At 44.8% G+C, this 24,196-nt stretch overlaps 3 protein-coding genes across 10 annotated transcripts in view; 1 reads left to right on the top strand and 2 right to left on the bottom strand.

Moving 5' to 3' along the window:
• Positions 1 to 3,283: 3,283 nt before the first annotated feature.
• On the bottom strand, positions 3,284 to 13,910 carry spice1 (spindle and centriole associated protein 1). Of its 3 annotated transcripts, XM_058639701.1 has the most exons (19): positions 9,558 to 9,980; positions 9,305 to 9,444; positions 9,058 to 9,162; positions 8,741 to 8,788; positions 8,513 to 8,653; positions 8,252 to 8,354; positions 8,042 to 8,160; positions 7,060 to 7,139; positions 6,828 to 6,931; positions 6,608 to 6,733; positions 6,243 to 6,517; positions 5,962 to 6,093; positions 5,762 to 5,888; positions 5,564 to 5,665; positions 5,050 to 5,468; positions 4,292 to 4,478; positions 4,133 to 4,205; positions 3,588 to 3,630; positions 3,284 to 3,469 (listed from the first exon to the last, which is right to left on the bottom strand). In XM_058639701.1, the coding sequence occupies exons 3-19, from the start codon at positions 9,160 to 9,162 to the stop codon at positions 3,413 to 3,415; spliced, it is 2,241 nt and encodes a 746-aa protein (XP_058495684.1). In that variant the 5' UTR covers positions 9,305 to 9,444; positions 9,558 to 9,980; the 3' UTR covers positions 3,284 to 3,412. The 3 variants fall into 3 exon arrangements, with proteins under 3 accessions (XP_058495684.1, XP_058495693.1, XP_058495674.1); XM_058639710.1 differs by lacking the exons at positions 9,305 to 9,444; positions 9,558 to 9,980 and adding an exon at positions 13,835 to 13,910; XM_058639691.1 differs by lacking the exon at positions 9,558 to 9,980 and having other exon boundaries at positions 9,305 to 9,553.
• Positions 10,512 to 18,139, top strand: LOC131466470 (protein shisa-2). The gene is made up of 2 exons (XM_058639722.1): positions 10,512 to 11,462; positions 15,911 to 18,139. Exons 1-2 carry the CDS (start codon positions 11,156 to 11,158, stop codon positions 16,474 to 16,476), a joined length of 873 nt encoding a protein of 290 aa, XP_058495705.1. The 5' UTR covers positions 10,512 to 11,155; the 3' UTR covers positions 16,477 to 18,139.
• Positions 18,140 to 19,302: 1,163 nt separating this feature from the next.
• Positions 19,303 to 24,196, bottom strand: part of atp8a2 (ATPase phospholipid transporting 8A2) — a 55,994-nt gene continuing 51,100 nt past the window's right edge. For all 6 annotated transcript variants that reach the window (XM_058634838.1, XM_058634823.1, XM_058634830.1 and 3 more), the window contains 4 exons: positions 23,982 to 24,070; positions 23,697 to 23,801; positions 20,898 to 20,989; positions 19,303 to 20,520 (listed from right to left, as the gene is read on the bottom strand). In XM_058634838.1, the coding sequence (XP_058490821.1) occupies positions 20,426 to 20,520; positions 20,898 to 20,989; positions 23,697 to 23,801; positions 23,982 to 24,070 (381 nt within the window). In that variant the 3' untranslated portion in view covers positions 19,303 to 20,425. The remainder of the gene's footprint in view (positions 20,521 to 20,897; positions 20,990 to 23,696; positions 23,802 to 23,981; positions 24,071 to 24,196) is intronic.

The raw sequence follows: 24,196 nt of genomic DNA, 5'->3' as shown, positions 1-24,196 counted from the left end.
CAGGCCGTGCAGCAGCACACACAACACTCCCACTGTTTCACACTGAAGCAATAATAAACACTTGCAATAATATTTTCACAGCGAGCAATAGCCTGCCTCAGATCAGACCCTCACACAGCTGTGAACCCCGACGCACATGGGCAGCGGCTCACTCGCACACATGCACACACATGCATGTCACGCCACACTGATAAAGCTAAAGCTGGAGACATGGCACACGTGCTGAGAGATCAGGAGAATTCATTTGGTTGTCTGCACGTCCAACTGCACCAAAACAAACTCAATTACTGCACAAAAGATCTATGATGTGTTTGTACTAATTCGGCGGCTCGTGTGGTAAATTAAAACCACTTAGGTTTTCATAATAACTAGTAAGTAATGCTTCAATTTTGAGGTGGAGAAAAGGTTCTCACTCAAGGCTACAATTTTATCTTTAAAAACATCTTATTTTTGCAGGTTTTTATAAAAAAAAGTGGTTGAAAACTAAAAGAAAAATCACGTGGAGGAAGAAAAAAGACAAATGGGAAGAAAGCAGTTCAACACAAACTCCTCAAGAGTCAAACTGAGTTGCTGCAGCACAATAAGACTGCCTCCTAGTGGCAAGATCATGGCACTGCCACATTTAGGTGCAAATGACTTTCCTGACCTTCCTTTCTGCATGGAGTTTGCATTAGAGTTCTCCGGTTCCCTCCTACAGTCCGAAAACATGCAGATTAGGGGATTAGGTAAATTGGACACTCTAAATTGACTGTAGGTGTGAGAGTGGATGGTTGTTTGTGGAGGATAAAGTGGTAGAGAATTAATGGACAGATGGACTTTTCTGACCTATTTGAAGAAAAAAAACAAGAAAATTAACGGAATTTAGAAAGGCAACATGGTGATATCTAAAGAATTACTAATATAAAGCAGTTTCAGCTCATGTCTTCGTTCAGTCCAGACGACCGTCAGACTACATGGACGTCGCTCTGCATGTTATCAAAGGCAACAGTATGAGCCCAAGTGTGTGTGTGTGTGTGTGTTTTCTCAATGACTTCTGCCTCCTTCACCGAGGTGAAGTGGGGGCAGATTTAACTGAGTAAAGAAAACTACAGCCCGCCCCCACCCCCCAAACAACACACACACCCCACATCATTGTATGTATGTGTGTGTGTGTGACTCCCTCCAGTCTGATTGCATGCATTCTAGTCTCATCCCAAAGAGAAAAGCTTGTAATTCCCATTTAAAAAGTTCCTTTCCCTCGCTATAAGTTGTTGCATGATGCATGTGTGAATACATGAGGAGTAAAGGAGGTATGTTGAGGCTACTGTGTGTGTGTGTGGGGTGATCACATGAGAACCATCCTATTGCCCCGGGGCGGGGGCATTGAGAGGCACCGAGATGAGGTTAATCCCCATTCACCCTGTCCTTCACTCAGCCAGCCCGGGCACAATAAGCACCGCCCGCCTTCCCCCCCCACCGCATCTCCATGGTGACCTCTGACCCCCAGGTTTGCAAGTGCTATCCCCGGGCCCTTGATGTCCCCATTCTGTGATTATCTGCAATATTTACTCCTTTTGATTTCCTCGCTGACCATTGTCTCCGCTCCTGACTGACTGACTGGAGAGCTCGAGTGCTCTCGGTCAAACTCCAGCATCACACCTCCCTAAAAGGCTGAAAGCCCACAGCAAACACCACCAGCAGAGTCGGCCACTTACTCATGACTTTTTGATTTAGGTGAGAAGTAGAGCAGCAGAAGTCAAATAAGTTGCCTAGTGGTCACTCTATGTACCTGCAGCATTTGTCAGTAAAAATAAATAAAACAGATAAAACAGTAAAAAGTAGCTCCCCATAGATTTCAAATTGAAATTATGTGAGATTGGTTCCTCAAACTGCACGGGAACCATGACAACGCTCTTCCATATTTTCAAAACTCTAGTTGCATATCTCACATACAGGCCCTTTAAGTTTATAATAAATACAAACATAGCTTAATGACAATAAAAATGAATTTGAAATACACAAGTATATCCCAAACACGTCACATAAAATATTATAAAATATAAAATACTATGTTGGTATAATAGTTGTCTGGCTGCTATTACAACCGCTCCGCCTGATAAAATGTTATCAATTAATATGAAAAGAAATAGACGTTTTGAAATGATTATGAAGTTATTTATCAAAGGGAAGCTCGTTCATTCGAAACGTCAGATTATAATATACTGACTTTGAAGGTTAATGCACTCACACAGTATGAATTGAACTGAAGGATAAGTCAAATAAATTAACAAAAAGTGAGAAAATGACTTGATTAAGGGCAGAAACAGTGTATAAAATTTACTGGTGAAGTCGCATGTTACAAGCTCATCCTTCCCTTCCAAGTGTGTTCTTAAACATATGCTACTTACTGTAGGTTTCAGTTCACATGGAAATTCAAAAGATAGATTAGTTTTTCCATTGTGGGCTATTGTAAAAACATGGGGATCCAAAACAGCGGCTTCAGTAGAGCCGACCAAGCTCCTAAGGCTGATTTTGTGGTAATAATCAATCATTTTTTATCTTCAATTTCTGCCAAACTAAAGTATTTTCACATAAATCTTAAACATTGGGCCTTTAAGTTCACAATATATATATTTTATTCATCCATGCAGGTAAATTAACATTAAGCAGTAAACTAAACTAAAATTGTCTGCATGAGTTTGTAAATTCAAAGAGTCCCAGTCACAGTGAGACAATTGACAGAAAAAGAACAAAAACCACAGAGACAAAGATAAACAGACGCTGGACATGAATCAGAGAAAAGGAAAAAAAACAAATGTTTGTGTGTGCATGCAGAGTTATGTTTGTGTACTATATATAGCCACAAAAGGCCATACTTTAGCTGAAGCCACAGTAGAGAGGACAAAATGAACTCATTCTTCACTCCTCCTCCCCCTTCTCTCGCTCTCTCACTCTGGCTCTTTGTATTTTACTGTACTGTGTACGTCTCCTTAGGAAAGAAAACAAATAAATAAAATCAAACATGTTCCAGAGATGTTTGATTTTATTTATGTGAACCAGATTACAGCCTCAGGAGCAGTGACACAGACAGACCACACTCAGTTGAGATGTTAATGTGGATTTAATGATATTTAAAATGTTGAACGTATAGACCTGTATTTCAACAACAAACCAACAATGAGAAGTGTGTGTTTGAAATGGCTCAGAGATTATGAACAGAAGATAAATATAAACATTGAGATGAATAAATCAGTCTCTTAATCATCGGGCGATCAAGAAATAAAAGATTGCCACCAGAGATTAAGACGTTTGTACATAAACAGTGCTTTTATTAGGTCCGATTAAAAAAAAAATCCATTAAAATCAAGCCATTTTGTTATTAAAATACATAAATTAAATAATTTAAGACAGGATTTAATAGAAATCAAGTTTGTCATCTCAGGTGAGCAGATAAGGCAAAGCACCCTTGTCGCTCTCTCTGTTTCTCCATCTGTTAGGAAAAGAAAATAAGTCTTAGACTGTTTTGAATCATGCAAAGGTTTAGTAAAATGTAATCTACAATTTGTGAACATATATATATGAATGCATGCATGAGTGTGTGTGTGTACCTGTGTTTTACTTTCCCTCGCTTCTCCCTCTGGACTAGCATATCTGCAGTAAAGAAACACAGAACAGTCAGTCATCTCCTTGTTGTTGTTGTTGTAAAAAAGTGACTCGAGTGTCCTATTTTTATTTGTGAGCTACAACCTTTACTGTCAAACTGCCCGATGAGAAACTACAAGAAAAAGATACCAAATATAAACCATATCGGCTTCTTCCTTATTTTTTAATTAAACCCGAGCTCAGTAGAAAACGGTTTGCCTCTCAATCATCAACACCTGAGTAAAAGGTGACCTACAATGACCCAGCATGACCCTGGGCCAGTGTCAGCCTCAGACAGAATATAAGAAATGAAATACAACCCCCTAGTGGTTGGGGGGGGGGGGACTCAAAAATAAAAATGAAACATGGCTGCTTCATTATTAATATTTCACTGAATTTTATATCACAGTATATTCTGATTTAAAACCTGTGTCAGATTGTGAAGATTTTAATCTGTGCTAATCCAAACATGAATTCTAAGCATTTATTTCATGTTTCAGCTTCTTCTCACCGTCTCTCACCACCAACAGCCTGTGACTGAGGCTCCTGTGCAGGCAGCAGCAGCGGGGACACTTCTGGACTTCCTACCATAGTATGAAATTGAAGATTATTAACCATCATAGGAAATGAGAAAGACAGAGATGTGACAGATTGATGTCACCTGCTGTACCTGCTCTATGTGGACTGAAGGCAGACGGAGGGATGGGAGAGACAGAGGGAGACACTTTGGACGAAACACTGTGTTTCTGTTGCTCAATGAGCTCCAGTAGCCGACTCCTGGCTGCTGCACTCTGCCTGTTCAGCTCTAGGAGACGCTGTTCCACACTGTTTGCACTGGAGGTGTTGGGAGATGTTGTCTGAGGAAGAACGATGAGATGCATATCAGTAAATAATCACCCCCTAAAACTGATTACTAGCAGGTAGTAAAATTGCATCCTGCAAAAAAGGGGGTTTCTACAGTTAGAAACAAGCTATTGAAGTAATTTAATCTTCATTTAAGTATTACATTTTGTGCAGAAGTCAACCAATATTGAATTAAATAGGCTTTTTTTTTTTTATGGGTGATGCTGATGCCAGTCTTTAGAAGCTGACTGGTCAATATGTTTGGCTGATTTTCTTATTTTGTTCCTTCATTTGGCACAGAATTGTTTAATTTAAATAAAAAGGTGGCATAAATTTCCCAAAAATATCTTTTAAAAAGGTATAAACTAAATGTTACACAAATGAAACTGATAATCAAAAGTGAGTAGCATTAATCAAGTTTCTGAGATCAAAATGTGTGACCTTATACAAATAAGTAATAATCAGCCAACTCATTAAATATTACTTGGACGCAGCCAAACTCTGCTCTAATTTTCTCACCAAACTTTATATCATAGCTAGAATAAAATGTAAATACATTCAAAATAAGATTCATGAACATCTCACCTGAAGAGCCACTGTGTGTCCATCTGTAGCCAGGACGTTCTGGTTCTGTCTCCGTGTGCTGCCGGACCCTGACGTCCTCCTCTCCCCAACAATCGGAGGTGTCCTTTTTCCGGAGCTACCAGAGCTCAGTCTTCTCCGCTCACTGACGCTACTGTCGGGCGATCCTCCGACACCTGAGCGGAGAGTCTTAGCCTGGCTCAGCTGAGCCCTGATCAGGTCATTCTGTCCGCTCAGCTGAGCGATCTCGGCCAGGATGGCCAGACGGTCAGAAGAAGTCCGCGAGAGTGAGGAGGTTGAGGGAAGGCTGACGAGAGGGAGGCTCGCGAGGCTAGAGGTAGAGCTCTGGGCGTGGACGTCCTCACAAAAGTAGAGGTTATCCACAGGAGGAAGCTGATGGTATCGTGACGTGGGATGAGTCACTGTGAAAAAGGGGGGAAAGGAAAGTAAAGCTTTTCAAATGTGATTGAGGGAGGGTCATGTTGTGAGCGACAGCTAGAAGGAATCTGACTGTTACCAGGAACGTGTTGCCAGTCATCTGTCTGTCGAGGAGGGGAGAGCAGGACGGCAGAAGGAACTGGGGCTTTTATTCCCTCAGGAACAGGTGCAGACTGACTAACTGTACACCAAATCATTTGTTAAATGTTAAAAGAAATCATTGAGCTTTCACAGTACAAGATTTGTATCCATGCATGCACACAAACACTGTATGAACCTGTAGCTTTGACATCAGAGTTCTGGGGTATGTTCGTCTGCGCCTCCAGTAAACCAAGTCCCCCAATAAACAACATCACAGCGTCCAACTTGTCCTCCAGCTCTGTGATCCGCTGCTGCAAACCTGCCTGGGAGGAAATGACAAAGACACATGAGTACAGTTGAATTTAGTGTCTGAATTTGCAGTGAACTCTGTCGGACCTGCAGGACGCCAGCCTCTTCTCTCAGAGTCATAGTCTCTGCAGTGAGAGCATCGATCAGGCCACGCTGCTCTCTCAGCTCCTCCTCCAGTTTTCTCCTCTCCTGGGCTTCTTTTTGCACGTTCTCATCAGTCTAGCACAAATAAATTGAAAGAAACATTGAAGTAAGACAGTATATGGTATAAAAATGTGGTAACATGACTTCAGTATTTGAAATGGTCAGGATTTACACACAAGAACAAAACTATGGAGATAATGAGACTGAGGTTTTTACTGCTGTACCTGTTTGTGGTGATGCACTAATCGTCCCAGTGTGTTGATCAATGCGACAGAGAATCCAGTGAGGCTTTGTGTTCTGTGCTGTTTTGGACTCTGCGCGGACCCCGGTGCCGTGTCGGGACTCAGAGAGTCCACATCTGCCTCCACCTGACACAACATGGCCTGCAGCAGACCCAGACTAGACTGGTCCCCACTGAGTGACGCAACAGAGGAGCCGCTCAGCACTGAACTCTGAGAAATACACTTCCTAATCTTGCTGGCTCCATTACTGGTCCTTCCTGTAGAGCACATACAAAGAAACACAGGGTAATGTTTTTTTAAAGCATTTTCATTGCATTTTGAAGAAAACAGTAGCTGTCAGATATTACCTGGCTGGTGGGAAGGCAAGTCAGGGTTCAGGACATGAGTAACCAGGACAGACTGTTCATCCTCGATTTCCTCTGACTGCTTATGGCTGGTCCGAACACGCTGAACAGCCAGTGTGGCATTGAGAGCTAAAAACAACGTGGGATGAATGAGTGCATTAAATAAATAAATATGAAAGGTTTCCATTCACATAGCCTTGGTAGAGCTCACATGTCGACTCACCTGATTGGGCTGGTGCTCGGCCTGATGTGCAGGGGGTTGAAGGAATATCATCTCTGTGTCCCTGGACTCTACGAGACTGTGTCTTCTTTTTTCGTACATTGGTCCTGGAAATTAAAATATCATGAGGGATGCAGTTGTTTCAGCAGCATCAGTTAAAGCTTCAATATCACATATTCCCTGTAAAATGCATGACAAACTGTGGTGGTTTGGTCTATCTTGTAAACATTAGTACCTTTTGATGAGATAATAATCTGAAGGATTTGCATCTTCATCTCTGTAGTGTTCTTCTGAAGCATGTAGTTCATTTAAGGCCTGGAATAAACCATTTAGAGCATAGAAACACATTAGTACAGACTGAATAAGATGTAAAGTATGGAGAAAAAAGCAACCATTTAACATGGTTACTGCAATCCCAATTCAAAGTTCCAGAAACACAGAAATAAGGAGCTGCACTTCTAAACGGCATAACACTGTGTTTATGCACAAACCCTTAAAACACAAATAAACAAAACTCCCCGGCTGTCTGTTCCATTTTTACATCAAACCTGTATCTGCTCCGAGCAACCGCATAGAATTATCACATAACAGGAGACAATAAGGTGATAATAACTAGCTTTAAAAACGTAATATACATTAAATATTTATCTAAAGAGCGTATGAAAAAGAGAGAGAGCATTAGCTAACCTTGGCCATCGTTGCCTCTCTGTCCTGGAGGAAATGATCCCCACTGGCATATCTGTCTTCAACTTCCTCTCCACTTTCATCCGTCTATCTTTTAACGCAATCCACTGCAGACCCTATTCTTTTCTTCTCCTCTAGTTTTAGAGACGGGGCACCAAGACTTTTAAGGCTTGGTAATGTTTGACTTTTCTGACCCGATAGTTGGAGTTTAACATGTTCGTGTCTGCTCGCAACCTGGTTGTTGAAGTACTACGATTAGCGTGATTGGTTGAGTAGCTTGAGAGACCAAAACATAAACAGTTTGAAATGAAAATTTAAATTGTGAATATACTGGCTGCACCTCTGTTATCAGTGAGGCCAGTGTTTCAATTAACCATGTTACCACATTGACTTAGATAATAAATTGATGCAACATGTGATTGTATAATGCTATACATGTATAAATAATAATAATAATAATAATAATAATAATAATAATAGTTAGTGAGCATGTGTTGCTCTGTAACATAACTTGTTAACACACACACACAGACCTGCTGGTCCATCATGGACTGGCTGAGCAATGACAGCTGAGTGGGAGGATCTGGTCTCTGGAGAACAGGCAGTTCTGAGTCAGAGTCACAGTTTGGAGCCATGGTCACACTGGGATGCCCTGTCACCATACACAAACATGGGGGTTATTTGCACAAATAAATACCAGCACGCGACCTTTAAAAATGCCATAGATTTAGGTCGTTTGCTACCAGTCTGCCTGTGAGGAGCATCTCCAAACAGGTCCTTGACCACAGCCATGGCTCTGTCAGAGCGAGCCAGCACATCCTGCAGCAGCAGCTGGTCAGAAAACACCTGCAGTATTACAAAACACCACAGTTATCAAACTAAACTCAGCACAGGGAAAGAGTTTGGAAAACACCTTATCTGCCTAATTCTTTTTAACAAACAAAACAACAGTGAACAGAAGACACTGGAATTGTAAAACCACTGATACAATCACATTCACAAACCTCCCTGATGATGCTAAGACTGGCCTGGTCCAGAGGTGCAGGACTCCCAGCATGTTTGAAACGGCGTTTCAGAGCTTTCTCTTTCAGCTCCCATTGAACTGCAGCCCTGTTGTGGGACTTATGAATCTCATGCCGATGACTCTAAGGCAGGAGACAACAATCACATGATTGTATATCCACTGTGACAGAACTTTCATTGGAATAATCCACAAAAATTTAACAATTTACCAGCTCTACAGGTGACAGCTTGTGCACTGACAGGTCATTGACGGTGCTCTGAAAACAACAACAAACAGCTGAAATTAATACATTGTTAAGTGGAGTTTCACAAACACTGTTTTCATAAAAACTCCGAAAAGAAAAAGATAGTAAGCTAACTTTGACTATATTAATCACAACGACGTGTGAAGTTTATGTAGAGGTGGAAGAGCACCAACAGTTTGAAACCACTGATTCAGTGCGTCAGTTGAACAAACGTACTGTGAAGTGTAACTGATTCCCAGCTCTTCTAGTTCATGACTATCGTTTTTTTGATATTCACTCACCACCCAGTCTTTTTTGGGAGCTGCTGTCGTCTTCCTGAGGCGAACAGGCCTTTTCCCTCTGCTGTGTTGCTGCTGCTGTGTTCGCCCCACTCTGACAAACGACATCTGAATAAAAAGCATGACATGAATCACAAAGCTAGCACTGGGCGACATTTCCTTCCCATTAACTTCCGAGTCTTCTTGCTAGTAACTTCTTGCTAGCAACATGTCTTTAAATACGACGTTAGTTAGTGGAAGAAGTGCTTACCTTCCGCGAAAATGTGAGAAAAGAGCAGCGTGTCAAATCTGTGTCCACTTCGTTAGCATTCACATTTCCACTAAAGCTGGTTGTGTGACAGTTTTTAAACAATCGCGCGCCACTTCCTCCTCGGTTGCCACGGACACCCGCTTTGCAGCGGAGCATGATGGGAAATGAAGTAGTGAAGTAAGTATAGCTGAAAGCCATCCACAACCGTTACCTGCCATATTTTACGATCATGCTGCATGCTAATCTTACTTACTTGATATGGTGTCAGTGCTCTGTTTATTTTAGGGCAACAATAGTAATATTGGGGTCATGAAAACGACGCAGTTCTACGTAGAAAAGGAACTTTTAACGGTTCGTTAATCCATTGTGACGGCTGGGACCATTCTGTATGTAGCATCCGACAACGCCGCTAGATGGCAGTGTCACCATGCAGATGTTTCGTGTGTGTTTGAAAAGATTTAAACTTCTCCCCTATGACATAGATGGTTATTCAGCACAAAACGCAACCAAACCTCAATATTATTGCCATTTTTTTTCTTTTCTTGTCAGATTTCAGAGGCTGCACTGAATATCATCAGCACGTATGACCGGAAACACAGTGTCTTGCCTTCAAACTAAAAGCAGCCCGAATGTGTGAACATAAATTGTGTGGTTGTCATGGAAGTTATGGAAATGACGGTAATTATTACAATACTTGGCACTGAATAATTCATAAGTGACACAAAGTTCTACCAGTTAAAAATGTACAGCGCAATTATAATTAAACGATATATAGTTACTTCAACGGAAATAAATAAGAGGGGCCTATTTTTGATCTGGAAACAGCTTCTGAATTAAAATTATGATTGATTATTAAAATTAATTATTGATTTAAAATTATGAATGAATGAATAAAAACATATACTGTATTTATAAAAGAAAAAAAATAACCAAAAAAAGACAAAAAAACAATATACAATGCAAGTAAAACAAATCCTTAGGCATAGTTCAAGTTAGAAAAGGATCAGGAGGTTTCACTGAGGTTTCTAACCCTTTTCTAAATAAAAAAAAACATTACACATACTAACACATTCACATAACTCAAGAAAAGTTTTTTGTCAAGTTGTACTAAAAAAAGTTGCAAGGTGCACATTATGTATGTATGTGCTTTTAAAGTTGAACAGGAAGTTGAATGTTGTGTGTCATTTGTACCTTGACGCTGCTCATTCCGGTTTATTGGCGTAAAATGCAGAGGTGTGTGTGGATCAGGGTCTGACTTTCTTCACGCCCCTCACACTCACTCACTCTGAAGCTTCACTTTGACCTGACCAGACTGGCGCACACTCACAGATTTCTGACGCACAACCATGCAAACCGAACCACGGAACTCTCTTGGAAAAGTTAACTTTACGCACGGAGCGCGCGGCGTGGGCACTCAACTGTAGGAGTGACAGCAACTGTGCGCCCATGGATCAGGCTACAAGTGTTCGCTTGTCTTCATCCATGTGAAAGTCATTTGAGGAGTCAGGAGGAGACATGAACGGCCTCGCTGCTGCGGTGCCAGAGGAGATCCGTTAGTCTGTTGGATTTACCAGAGCTCACAAGTCTTTACACCTGGAATCTACACAGCACTTTTATTTTTCCTCACAATTTACTGCGTGTTTCGAAACTACTCTTGGATCATACTCCGCGCTTCAAAACTTTTTTGGAGGCTTTGGATCCGAATTACGCGCGACATTGCTCCAACAAATGACTCCTAAGTGCTTTGCAGCTTCCCCACTTCACCACCTCAGCTCCCTTCACCGTACAAATCAACCCTTTCACCGCCTTCACCGGGTCAGACGCGGGGAGTGAAGATCCACCTGGTCGAGGATGCGTGGAGGAGGAGGATTACCGAGGACTGTCGCCGTGATAATGACACTCCTTCTGGTCGTGATGGACGTGGACGCGAGCGGGGAGTATTGTCACGGCTGGCAAGACCCGCAGGGAGTGTGGAAAGAAGGGTTCCAGTGTCCGGAGAAGATTGACGCGGACGACGCGATCATCTGCTGCGGGAAATGCGAGCTGCGCTACTGCTGCTCCAGCAGTGACGCGCGGCTGGATCAGGGAAGCTGCGTCAACGACCGACAGGCGCAGGAGCCCGGGACAGAGGGCAAAGACAACAAGGACACTGGTGCAGGTATTCAACCATACCATCATGTCTACTGATGCATCTATACGCAAAGGCATGCCTCAGCGCTTAGAATGAAGTTCAAATTGGCTCAGAAACGTGCTCACTGAAACTTGTAACTTGACAACTTTTTGAATTAACTTGAGCATTACCAATTAAACTTATTGGTTGTTCATGTCAGCCATTATCCTATTTCAGTGTACTTAACTTTAAAGTCACTTATATTTCGGTAAGAAACCTTATTTTTTTGGCATCCCAGATAGGATACATTTTTATTGAACATTTTATAGTGAAACCCCCCCCCAAAAAACTGTAATAAATAAGATCATTATAAACCATGAGGTCCTGCAATGACTGGAGAGATGCAGGCTCCACCTTGTGGCACTTCAAACTAAGTCACTAAGACTGTATGTTGCAGTTAACATCACTCACATTAATTTTTTTTCACCCAGTATAGATTATCTTGAGCACTGAAACTCAACCGCAATCGACACATTGAGTTGATTTTTCATCTCAGTCAGATCTATTCTTGTTTTGGCTGCTTCTGATAAGGAGTTACCAGAGTGGACTTTTCCCCCCCAGTTTAATCTGCATTGTTGATTTGGCATAGCTTTTTTTGCACCGGATGCACTTCTTGACCTTCTTCCCTCTCCAGTTGAGTCCGTTCCAAGAGTGCACTTAAGCGCTAAAGACACTGGATTCCCTATAGGTGCAGCTATGGCATCTATCACAGATATTAACCAGAATCAAACTCTTAAAACAGAAAATAATAGTAGTAATAAAGCCTATGATCCCCACAACTGGGCACTTTTATGTAGACAATGAGTAAAAACTTGCTCAGTGGAGTGACTACAGTGTCTCCAGTCACCAAAATGTTGATAAGTTTGGGCTTAAAGTTTGTTTTTAAATAAGATTCCATTCAAACTCTAAGTGTGTTGACGGCAGGCACAGGCTGCGTACGCGCACAGGAAGTCGTAAATTTGATATTGTGAATCGCAGACCCATTACAAGCCTCGGCCTCGACAGTTTTCTCCTTGTTCAGAGAGGGTCATCCGTCCGCTCTGCGTCCCCCCACCGGTTGGCAACGACAGCTGCACAGGAGACAGCAGAGCTCCTCCAAGAGCCAGTTAACTGCTGCTCACAAATGGCATACTGTGCCGTGGAGCAGCACTTTATAAATAGCTGTGTTTGTTCTGGCCTGTAACAGTGCAAGAGGGGCCGGGCTCAGATCATGCTGTCCTCACGGGGATCGAGTTTGGATGTGACTGGATCTTGGACAGTGGCTCACCAAAGGCGCTGACAGCTCTGTGCATTAAAAAAAAACCCCAACGCAAATTGCGTTACGTATCACTTCCTACCAGACTCGTGGAGTTCCTTTTCCCATCACCAGGCAGCCGCACTGAAGTCTCTGTGATTGTCTGTGTTCTCCAGGGATCCACAGACATATACTGTATATATATGTATATAATAGCTGCACTTAAGGGACACATCATTACCAAAAGCAACATATATTTTCAGACTTATGCGGCGTATTATGATACTGAACAAACGTCTTTCTCCACCTCACTGCTAACATCCCCACGTTAGCCATAAAAGCCTTTTGAAGCTGCATCATATCTCGAATAAACAAGTTGAGCAGCTGTCCAGGGGAAATATGAGGGACATTTTATGTTTCTCTGGAAGAATTGATGTTCTTTTTGGACCTGCAGCTACTGTATGTACATCTATAGGTCTCTTATTCACTCAGACTATCATGTCTTATCACTGCAGGAAGAGGCATATAGTTTTCCTCCAATGGCCTCCAGCCAACAATAACTTAAAGAAAAGCTCTGTTCCTGCATTTTGTTCATTTTCTCATACGTTTTGCAGCTTATTAATCATCCGGGAAAAGACACACATTGCGATGTCAATGGATAACAGGCAGGAAATTATTAATGTGCTCGACATGAAGGAACATATGGTATTTGGGAACGGAAGAATGCCCGTGGGATTGCCAAAGGGGGAGAGAAGAAAAAGACTGTGCCCAAAACAAGAGCTTATAGGAGAGGGGAGAGGGGGGGCTCCTGTTCCTGCAGCGTGGCTGCCACAGCTCGACTGCAGCAACAGGTGTGGAGGAGTGACAGTGGACAATGGGAGGGTTTCGACCACCATGTGCACAAGGAGGGATTTCTCTGTGTGGGACAGGGCCGTCTGCAACTTTTAGTTGAGTTAAAAGAGACATTTTTGTCCTCTCTCTGCCCAAATAGATTTCATTATGAGCCATAAAACCTCCACCCATCCATTTTCTCAGCTGACATAGAGTGAAAGGCGGGGTCACATCCTAGACAGGTCGCCAGTCCATCACAGGGCCACATAGAGACAAACAAGTGTGTTCAATTTACCTGAACCCCCAAATCTGCATGTTTTTGGACTGTGGGAGGAAAACAAGGCCCTTGTTCCGACTAGGTTTTGAACCCCCGGTCTTCTTGCTGCTAAGGCAGGAGTGCTAACCACTACACCAACCTTGTGGCCCACTGTACAACTTATTTGACCTTTAAAATTAAGACCATTTCACACTTTCACTGGAGACTGTGGACCCAGAAACCAGAGTAACCTAGATAGCAGAAGTAAACGAGGAGATGAGTTGCAGGTGTGAGTGGCTCAGAAGCTCCGCCCCCCCGACAACCAACCAGCCAGCCTCCTGATACAAAAAGCAGAACACAATACACAAGAAACCAAGAATTTTAACAAAATAAGAGACAGGAAGTAACCCCATGACAGTCTTGCCCAATTGAGTGAGCCTGAGGGAAACTGTATGTGTTTTTTTTGGCTGTGCGATTAACTTAAAAAAACGTAAAAAACACAAATACAAATCAGTCATAACTCTCCGAGATTACCTTTGATACTTATACCTGTCTGAAAGAGGGGCTTTTATTTGTAACAAACAGTGTTTGTTGTATCACTGAACCTCCAACACTCTTCATGCTGAACTTTAATTGCCCCCCCCCTCCCTACCACCCCCACGTCTCCCATCAATGATTTACAGCACAGACATTTGGAAAATGAACTCTAACATTTTGCAGTTAATAATCAGGAAAAATAAAGAAGGAGGGGAGTATAGAGACTGAGACGTTGAAGCAGAATCCATGAAAGCACAGGAAAAAGAGGGCAACGAGAGGGTAACTGTAACACTTCTGCTGGTGTAACTTAAACTGTATGTTATCCATACTGTTCAGCGGCTGGGACGGTGCGTAGCTCAGAGGTATACGTGTATACGTGAGCCTCTGAAGTCGACACCCCGTCTTGTCAAAGGGAAATGGGTCAAGGTCCTGACTTGTTTCATGTGGCAAAGTCTGCGGCCTGTGCGTCCTTTGTCGCCCCAGACTCACCGCCACAGTGAGGGCCATGTCCTCCAGCTCTTAACAGCTCCCCACACAGTTATCCTCTTAATACAGCGGCGACTTCTTCTTTTTTTTTTGATGAGCATTTTTTCCACAAGGCTGTGTGGATGTGTTTCAAAGAGCAACAGAGACAAAAGGAAACTGGAGCCAGTTGCCACCGTTCGCTCTCTGGCATACAGTTACGCCCCGCAACACACTGGCACATTCAAAACAGAAAATAAGGAGTACGGCCCCGTGGGAACAATAAAGCACGGCTAATCATTTAGAACGTAACATGGTCGTTATTATATTGTGTTTGTCAGGTGTTTGTGTGAGTGACCATGGGAATGAGAGTCTTGTGTACTCTCTTCCATTGTGCTTCGACGCTGTTGTTTCTGCTCACTTAGCACATTCACAAACTGCAACTGAAGACGGGTCACATATAAAGATGTCAAGTCTTCGTCCTGCTACGGTACAATAACGCTCCTGCTGCAGCGTCTGACCAAGTCGTGATTTGCTGCTTGAAATGAAAACACAGCAAAAAGGTCAGCGAGAAACGAAAGAACCGTCCAACTCACCCTTTGATTTACCCCACATTCCATCACGTTAAATCAAGTCAACTTTTAATACCTTCTGTAAGAGTGGGCCAAGCGCCGTAATGCAACTCGAGTAACTTATTTCCAAAGTGCTTGCTCGTAAATAAGTTAAAGAAAAGGAAGGGTCACGAATATCTGTGGGCAGGCCAGGTTTAAGAATGTCACCCGTGCAAACGCACACACACACACACACACATGGATCTGCCGGGCTGAGAAGGCTGGGGACACAGCGGGGTGTGCAGGATTAAAACAGATCAAAACAAAGTTAATAACTGCTAATGAGAGCCTGACGTTCCCTGGAGACCCAGTCTGAGTTTACCTTTCATTCTCCTGCTCTAGTCCAAACACTCTCTGCTTAGTCTTTTGTTTAACTGTCTCACCCGATCTCCCTGTGAGGGGTGGTGTCGCTTTGAAGTTACTTAGAAGTCACTCTTTTTCAAATCAGTCATGTTGGATGTGTTTTTGACTCCCTCCCTCTCCCCCTCTCTCTCCCTCTCTGCAGTGCCCATCTATGTGCCGTTCCTGATCGTGGGCTCTGTGTTTGTCGCTTTCGTTTTGGTCGGGTCCGTGGTCGCCGTGTGTTGCTGCCGCTGCCTCCGGCCCAAACACGAACTCTCAACCGGCGGTGCGACAGGAGGCGGGGCCGGCAGCGGACGCCTCCTCGAGACCATACCCATGATGGCCAACACGTCCAGAGGCTCCTCGTCCCGTCAGTCCAGCACAGCCACCTCATCCAGCTCCTCCGCCCCGCCCGCCGCACCTCGCCCTGCTCCCCCTCAGCTCATGCGGGCTCAGGCCTCCTGCTGCCTGCCGCCCGACGCCAGCGTCTTCGTCAACATGCCCACCAACTTCTCTGTACTCAACTGCCAGCAGGCCACGCAGATCATGCCACACCAGGGACAGTTCCTGCACCCGCAGTACATCGGCTACGCCCACCCCGTTTCCCCCGCCGCGGCCTACCTGGACCCGACCCAGGTGGGATACAGGCCCATGCAGTCCCCGTGCCCTCCTCCCACCGGAGGGTCGAGTGTCATTGGTGACCAGAAATACCCTCCAGTGACAGTGTGACAAGGGGGCCGACACACGGACCACTCCGCCTACCTTTTGTTGTGAAGTTTAACCTGTGAGGGCCGCGCGCCAGAGACCCTTTTCTGCCAGAGTGGAAAAAGAAAGGCGGGGGGAGGGAGAGAGGGAGGGAGGGGGGGAGTCAAACTCACATGAAGGACTCATAAAGCCATTTGCTGGCAGCAGGGCCTGCCTTACTTATTGTGTGTGGTGTGTCTGTTGAGTGTGTCACGTATGACCTCATGCCGAGCCGGAGTGAGCTCAGCTCAGCGTCCACGATGGAGGTCTCGACGTGCACGTAAACAAGTTTCTGTCTCGATGCAAACATTGGGCTGCATATCGGAGAGTGACACTGTCCAGATGGGTGATAAATACGCGGCCAAACGAACAGCCCCGAAGCTCAACAGCAAAAAAAAATAAAAGAAAGGAAAGAAGAGTGAGCATGTGTTTGTGTTTTGCATGTATGTGTGTGTGTGTGTGTGTGTGTGTCGGAGAGTTGGGGGAAAGGGCTTTGTTGGCTTGCGTGTGCTTGAATGAATGATATACGGATGATTTATCGCGGCGGATTTGTATGAAAAGTGGTGATTGAAGCAAAATGACGTGACCACATGCTGAATGAATGTGCACGTGCGAGTGGGTTTAAACAACGCGGTGCATGTTTGTGTTTAAAGTATGAGAAAAGAGGCATGGGAGGCGATGTTTGTACTGAACATGTGTGCGTTTGGGAAAAGAGTGTGAAGTGTGGAGGGATGTGGTCGTATGAGTGTGTGTGTGTGTGTGTGTGTGTGTGTGTGTGTGTGTGTGTGTGTGTGTGTAATGGGAAATGCAGGTGGTGTGATGTGAACGGCAGTTTGCAATCTCCCCCAAGACCATTTAAACTCCAATGAAGTGAACACAGGACACAGACTGTGACGCTCCACCCTCCGCTACACAACCACGCTCACTCCTGCCACCCAAAAAGAAAAGAAAAACAAAAAAAAAAAAGAAACACAACAGAAACTTTCGGCCCTAGCGGAAACATAAAATGAAGTTAATGTACCTGACCAGTGTGAGAAGACGAAGACGTGCGAGGCGGTCCTCTGAAGATTAGAGTTAATTATACAGTGAAAACTGCCAAATGCGCCCCCCCCTCCCCCTTCACTTCTCCTCTGTGTGTGTGCGTGTGCATATGTGTGTGTGTTTAACACTCCCACAGTTCAGTGTGTTAGCGGGGGGGGGCACAGGCAGCTCCAGGGCAGCTTTGAGTCATTATTTTCCACTTAAGAAAAAGGCACAGAAATGGTGGTTATTGGTTGTTAAAGAGTAAAACCTGCATATTTCAGCACTGGTAACTCACGAGCAGCAGCAGCAACATGCAACCTGAGACACGTGCTGCTCCTCTGAGAGAGCAGTGTCCCACTACAGTCATACAAGAGTGTGTGTGTGTGTGTGTGTGTGTGTGTGTGTGTGAGAACCTTGTCTGTACTCCGAGAGATATACGAGGCAGCTTTAGTGTGACCGAGCAAAAAGAAAAATGGTGGATGAGATTTTGATCTTGTGTGTGTGTGTGTGTTTTGTTCCCTCTGTGAAATACAGTGGTTTGATGCAGTTGTGACACTTTTGATATGCATTTTGAAAATTAAAAAAAGAACTTATTAAACATTAAAACATGTGTTTTTCATCTACACTCCTGTCTGTATTTAACAATGTGTTTTATTTATTTATTTTTTTTAAAACCCTGAAGGTAGATTTCTGTGTTGCTGTTGAGTGAAAGATGTTTACACACAGCAACACTTAAAAACATCAGAGTGGTGAATGCACAGAAGTGTACGCTGTCGTCTTAATCCCATTGAAACACTTAGTTGAGCTACTAGAAACACAAATTACACACGTTCACAGGCAGCTGTGCTCTCTGCAGGCGACTGGGGGGGAAAATACCTGCTGTCACGTCACCTGTCAAAGACAGAGGAGGGACAATTAAAAAAAAAAAAAAAAAAAAGAAAAAACCCCCACAACAATGGACAGTGAGAATCTACGATGACGATGGAGGTGAAGTTTTCTGCAGGAACCTCCAGGGCCTCGGCTACAGTAATGTGGAAAGCAGAGAGGGCTGGGCCACGTCGAGGGAGCCGCAGGGGAGAAGTTGAAAAGCAGAACCGGCTCTCTGGCTGCTGCTCAGCCGAAGCCCGATGGATTCTCCATACTGAAGCAGCTGTAGCTGGTTTAGACTGGGCCACATCCAGGAAGGTGGGTGGGAAAGGGATCTCCAGTTGGACTCCAGCATCCAGGAGCTGGGGTGTGCATTAATCGTCTAGTGGCCCATCTCTATTAAGTCTCCCGAGCTCACAGAGAGGGAGCGTGGGAGAGGTTTGATGGATTGGCACGTGGAATCACACACATTTCATGCTCAAATCACAACTTTCTGATCTGTTAGAAGCATAAAATATGCACTGAACTCCCTCTAAGTACACTGCAGCCACAGTTTGACTCACTTGAACGCTTGAGTCGACAACTTACAGTCAACAGACAGAGACATTTTGTCAGGCCATGGATTGATTAGATTTAATGATTAGGACTTGAGTGGACGTCCCCCCCCCGCCCCCCCCACCCCCCCTTCACACTGGCATTCCTGAAACAGTGTCCTCAACACAGAGCACGCACACACAATGGACTCTACATTCAGGACAAAAACCCCAGAGCCAGAAAAACACATGATCCAGACGAGAGTCTCCATCAAATCCCCTCTGTTTGAATGCGTACGAGCACTAAGTTCAAGTAAAATATCCCCCCTCTACGACGTCTCTCACCATATGAGTACAAAAAAAACAGGCATTAATGAAAAGAGACAAAAAAAAAATATATATATATATATAAACACGTACACATTAATGTTCACTTTAAAAGAAACAGTCCAATAAACAGATGTGAAGAAGGAAGCGCAAAATGCCAAGACAGACGACATCATCGGGGGAATCCACAGGTGCAGTCAGACGAGGTAAACACACAAGAGACGGGACGGACCCTTTTCATTTTTTTTCTTTATAGGGTGAGGAGATGTGACGAAGCTGCAGAGCAGTGGGGGGGAGGGGGGGGAGATAAGCCAGAGGAGGTCCCTGTGTGGTGGGAGGGGTTAGGTCCAGTTTAAGGTGTGTGTTCTGCCTCAGTGGCTTCTCTGTGGTGTTTGGCAGTGAGGCCTGTGGCTGTGATGGGGTGAAGTTAGGTGGGGGGTACAGGGTTCAGTGGTCCTCAGTCTACAGTATGCTTCCCTCCCTCCCTTTTTTTTTTTCAGGAAATTCATCTGCACTTGTGTGTGTGTGTGTGAGAGTGAGTGAGTGAGTGAGTGAGTGAGTAAGCGTTTGTGTGTTTTTTTTTTTACATCCCGTTCCTTCCCGTCCCGCGTCGGCATGCGGTGACAGACGAGCTGAACGCACCTCGCGAGATAAGAGGGAGCCAAGGAACACCCCCACACACACACACACACACACACACACACACACACACACACACACGTATACACAGAAACACAGGTGGGCCAGTGCGTGCAGACATACATGCACAGGCAGATACAAACACACTACAGTAGGATGCACACACACACACACACACACACACACACACACACACACAGTGGTATGATCCAAACCCAGTCTGAGGGGGTATACAGGTATGAGTAGCAGTCTGAGTTTGACTTGTCATGTCTGTGCATGGATAGGGTTGCTCATGCCTGCGCAGCTTGTGAAAGTGTATTCCATTATATCCGGACTGGTCCCTTCTCTCATATTAGTCCTTCATGTGCCAGCGACGGTCTGACCGTGACCCCCGCCCCCGGGTCTAAGTCATAGTCCTGGTCCACAGCAGAAGTGGATCACCCGGTGTGAGGGTGTCGTATAAGTCTGTCTCCGCTGTCACCTTGATAACTGTTGCTACGGTGAGCCTTGGTAAGTCCAGGCATGGGGGAGGGGGGGAGAGGGGGCTAGAGGCTGGGGCGCTGGCGGGTGGTGTCATAGGAGCGGACTACCTCGGATTGGGACACCACGCCGTGTTCCTCCTGAGAGAAGGCGTAGCCGTCTGCAGAGAGATAGAGAGAGAGAGAGAAATGTCAACGTCTTTATCTTGTATCGCGTGACACTTAATTCCAGTTCTTGTTTTCTGTCGACGCACAAATCACTCCATTGTTTCAGCTCTACGTTGCGCTCATGTGTTTCTTTTTCTTTTTTCTTTTCGCCGCTCACTAGGTGTCTGTGTTCACGCGGCCAAATATTTTCAGGATACTGGGAGTCGACGTCTCCTTTAATCAGTGTTTCCTACCCCGAGCCATTCGCTCGACTCATGACACAGATATTAAATAAAAACACGCACACGTCAGCCTGAGGTTATTACAACGTATGAGTGCGTCGCCTTCAGGCGCCGTGTTGAAGCGAGACAGTGTTGAATGGGACACTCACGTGACACAGTCTGCTGCACCGAGTTCGAGCGTCCGACACTTGAAGGTGTTTTCCTAAATACTCTTGTCAGCAGATGGGCTCGTTCGTTTAGACTGCAGAAGAAAAAGAAAACAAGGAGGTTACACCACGGCGACGACACACATCCACCCGAAGGGATCTCCACGACTCACACACACACTAAGGTACATTTTATTCATACATTTCAAATCCTTTTTTTTGGGGCAATATTTAACGTGTGGTAGTCGTGGTGGAGATGGACCTTCGGGTGTCCTTCAGCCAAACACAGAGGAGCAGTATAGGCCAGGAATCAACACAGGAGTAGAAACACACAGATCTAAGTGGACTTAAGACCAGAGAGTTGGTAGGAGGTGGATTTGACTCTGACTGCTGCTGACATTCAATTTAACCCAACAGTAATTCATAAACTGCCTGCGGGGGCAACAGGACATCCACAGAAAGCGATTCCTCACTCCCCCACCCCTCTCTCTTCTCCTCTCAACCCCCGCCTTTCCACGAAGAAGACTGGACCCTCTGTTCCGAGACCACACGCCGTCACGGCTTCTCTCCTCCTGTGACCAAAAATAACTAAGCCCCTTCCAGGTTTTCTGCGCACAAATGCACACGCACTTATTAGGTTCTTCATCGCTCGTCATTACAGCCATTAAAGTCATTAGACAACGGATTTGGACGCAAATCTAAAAAATTGTGCCACCGGCCGCCATGTCAGGAAGTCCTCTGCTTGCCAGTTTCGCTCGCGAGGAACACATTTTCCTGTCTTACATAATGGAGCAATAAATTCACACCAGAGGGGTTTCCCTGGCAGCGGCGACGACGATGATGATCAATGGAGCGTTTTTTTGGGGGGAAAAAACACACACACAAAAAAAGAAACTGCCTTCCTGAGTTTAACATTTGAAGCAAGTACTCAGGAAATTCTGAAACACTGTACGGGACTGTTGGGAGTGTGAAAAAAAAAAAAGGACGAGAGAGCTCTGAAGTTTGTTCAAGAGTCTGTTAGATAGATAACACTAAGATAAAAGAGTAAAATGGTTGCGCACGAGTGTGTAACGCAACGTTGATGCTTCATTCTGATGCAAAGTGGTCCAAGGATGTGCTCCGTTTGAACTCAAACCCCCCCAGGAGACATCTCCCCGCACTCTACCTTTCCCATGCCTACTCCAGCAGGACCTCCCCGGGAACTACAAACACAGATGTGCTCTTTTCCATTTTGCTTGATTTCCTCTCAGGCCCACTCGTACTTTACCGCTCTCATTCTAAATGCAGAGAGGGCCCAAGCAAGGATCCTGGAATGAGACACAAGGTCGGTCGGGACAGGAGTCCTGTGTTAACACACACGCACACGCACACACACACACACACCTCGGACCACTCCAGCTCCGTTTTCAAGGACCAGAACTGCTCTGAGAAAGCAGCTTGTTTGGCTGACCCACATCTGATATGTTTTACAGTGAAAAAAAAAAAAAAAGAGTGGTGGAGTAAAAGTGTTTGGATACACCGCAGAGCAAAATGAACTCGACACTGAAAAATAACTACTCAGAGCAGCATTTTAATTTAGTAGCCGGTCAAGATCCGGCCAATTTCAACAACTTTATACTGTGCCGGGTCATTTTTTTTATGTCGGCAGGAAAGTGTGAACCTACAAAGTGAGATGTAACGTGATCGCCGAGTGAAGTACAAATACCGCAGGAGTGCACTTTCAATACAGGCGCTTAAGAAAATGATTACTTTACAACACTGCGGGGAAACCTCTGTGTTCCTACACACACACACACACAACAGTCACTAAGCAACTCGCTCTAAAACATCTCTCGTGACACACAAGGCTAAAAAAAACAACTACAGACACGTCCAGTAAACACACCAGGTCTGTACAGCAGCTCAAATTGATCCACCTATGAAATTATCCAGACGAGAGAAAGAGGAGGAGGAGGAGGAGGAGAAGAATGGACACAAAAGAAGCAGAGAAATCAAACAGGTGAGAGTCACTCGGAAAGCAGCGTGCAGTGCAGTGCAGTGCAGGGCACACAGGTCGTCTGAGGTAACCGTTTCACAGAGTGAGAAACTACCTCTGTGAGCGTCTGACAGCTACGGCTCTATGGAACCTCGGCCTTGGCTTTGGCTCTACGGACGGTGCCAGGAGGAGAATTAGGGACAACATTTACTTCATACTGCACATAGAAAAACACATGACCTACTGTAGATACTCTTCTTAAATACAAACCTGCCCGGTGCATACAGTGAATAATAACAGATACATCTTTATTTTTCTTTTAAGCATGGTTGTCAGAGGTACTGACACACTGCCTGTGCCACTAATCTCCTTTTTTCCTCCTCGCTGTTAGGAAGCCTTCAATCTGGACTGGTAAGTGAAATCTGTGAGGCTTTCTAAACGGCTCACAGGAGATGCTGATCCACGGCTGCCTCCATCATTAACTTCAAATGCGTTATTTAAGTGAATTCAGTGTTTAAAATCCTTTGTTCCCAAGCGGGACAGTCGTGGACCAGCAGAGTGAACACAAGGCAGGAAAAAGATCTCATCTAACAGTGACATAAAGTGGCAAAAATAGTCTTTCGTGATAGTTAAAACCTTGTTTTTCCTCGGGCCCCCCTGCTGGGAGCCATTTTTATAGTGTACATGTCTCACGCTGGTTCCTGGTAACTGTGACACAAAACATGAAGTATCCCTTAAGAAAGCACATCAATAAATGACACAAAAGTAAAACTAAATCTGACGGGAGACATACGGGAACCGTATAGGAATGTGAGTACATGAAATACCTGCGGCCGCTGGCATCTCTCAGCACCGCTGCCCCCGGGTCGACGGCTCGAGCCTCCAACTCCTGCACCTCCTCCAGAAGAGACTTCCTCACCGAGCGCCGCATGCTGCAAAGGCAGGAAGAAGCTCATCAGGCCCGTGAAGGAACGTCTGAGTGTTGTTCATTCGCAGACGCGCGTGTGATTCATAGTGTATAAAGTGAGCGTTAAAGTGTTGACACAGACACGGGTCTCTGTATGGATTTTTCTCGCGTACAGTATTTATATGATTAAATATGGTCTACTTACGCAGTCCAAGCAAAGTCTTTGAGTAAACACGCGGTCGGCACCAGGACCAGGCCGAGCCAGAAGTACCAGCACTGCATCACCTTGCCAGCCTGCAGTGACAGCACACACATAAGCTCTATTTACTTCACTCCGTTATTAATTCAGCGATGCATTAAGTCATGTTTCCCCCCCCCCCTTTCTCTGCAAACACAAAGAAACATGTGGTTAAGGCAGCG

The sequence above is a fragment of the Solea solea genome, chromosome 1 (assembly GCF_958295425.1).
Source record: "Solea solea chromosome 1, fSolSol10.1, whole genome shotgun sequence".
NCBI classification, from domain to species: domain Eukaryota; kingdom Metazoa; phylum Chordata; class Actinopteri; order Pleuronectiformes; family Soleidae; genus Solea; species Solea solea.
The sequence above is the reverse complement of the archived record's forward strand: the minus strand, read 5'-3'. Positions and strand labels throughout refer to the sequence as shown.

Bases quoted from the DNA above. Each gene is read 5' to 3' on its own strand.
- spice1 (XM_058639691.1), bottom strand. From the start codon at position 9,502: ATGGCTTTCAGCTATACTTACTTCACTACTTCATTTCCCATCATGCTC. The intron at 9,163-9,304 runs GTAAGCACTTCT...CTTTTTATTCAG, and splicing joins TTCTCACATTTTCGCGGAAG to ATGTCGTTTGTCAGAGTGGG. The intron at 6,734-6,827 runs GTGAGTCGACAT...CGTTGTTTTTAG, and splicing joins CCGAGCACCAGCCCAATCAG to CTCTCAATGCCACACTGGCT.
- LOC131466470 (XM_058639722.1), top strand. From the start codon at position 11,156: ATGCGTGGAGGAGGAGGATTACCGAGGACTGTCGCCGTGATAATGACA. The intron at 11,463-15,910 runs GTATTCAACCAT...CCCTCTCTGCAG, and splicing joins CAACAAGGACACTGGTGCAG to TGCCCATCTATGTGCCGTTC.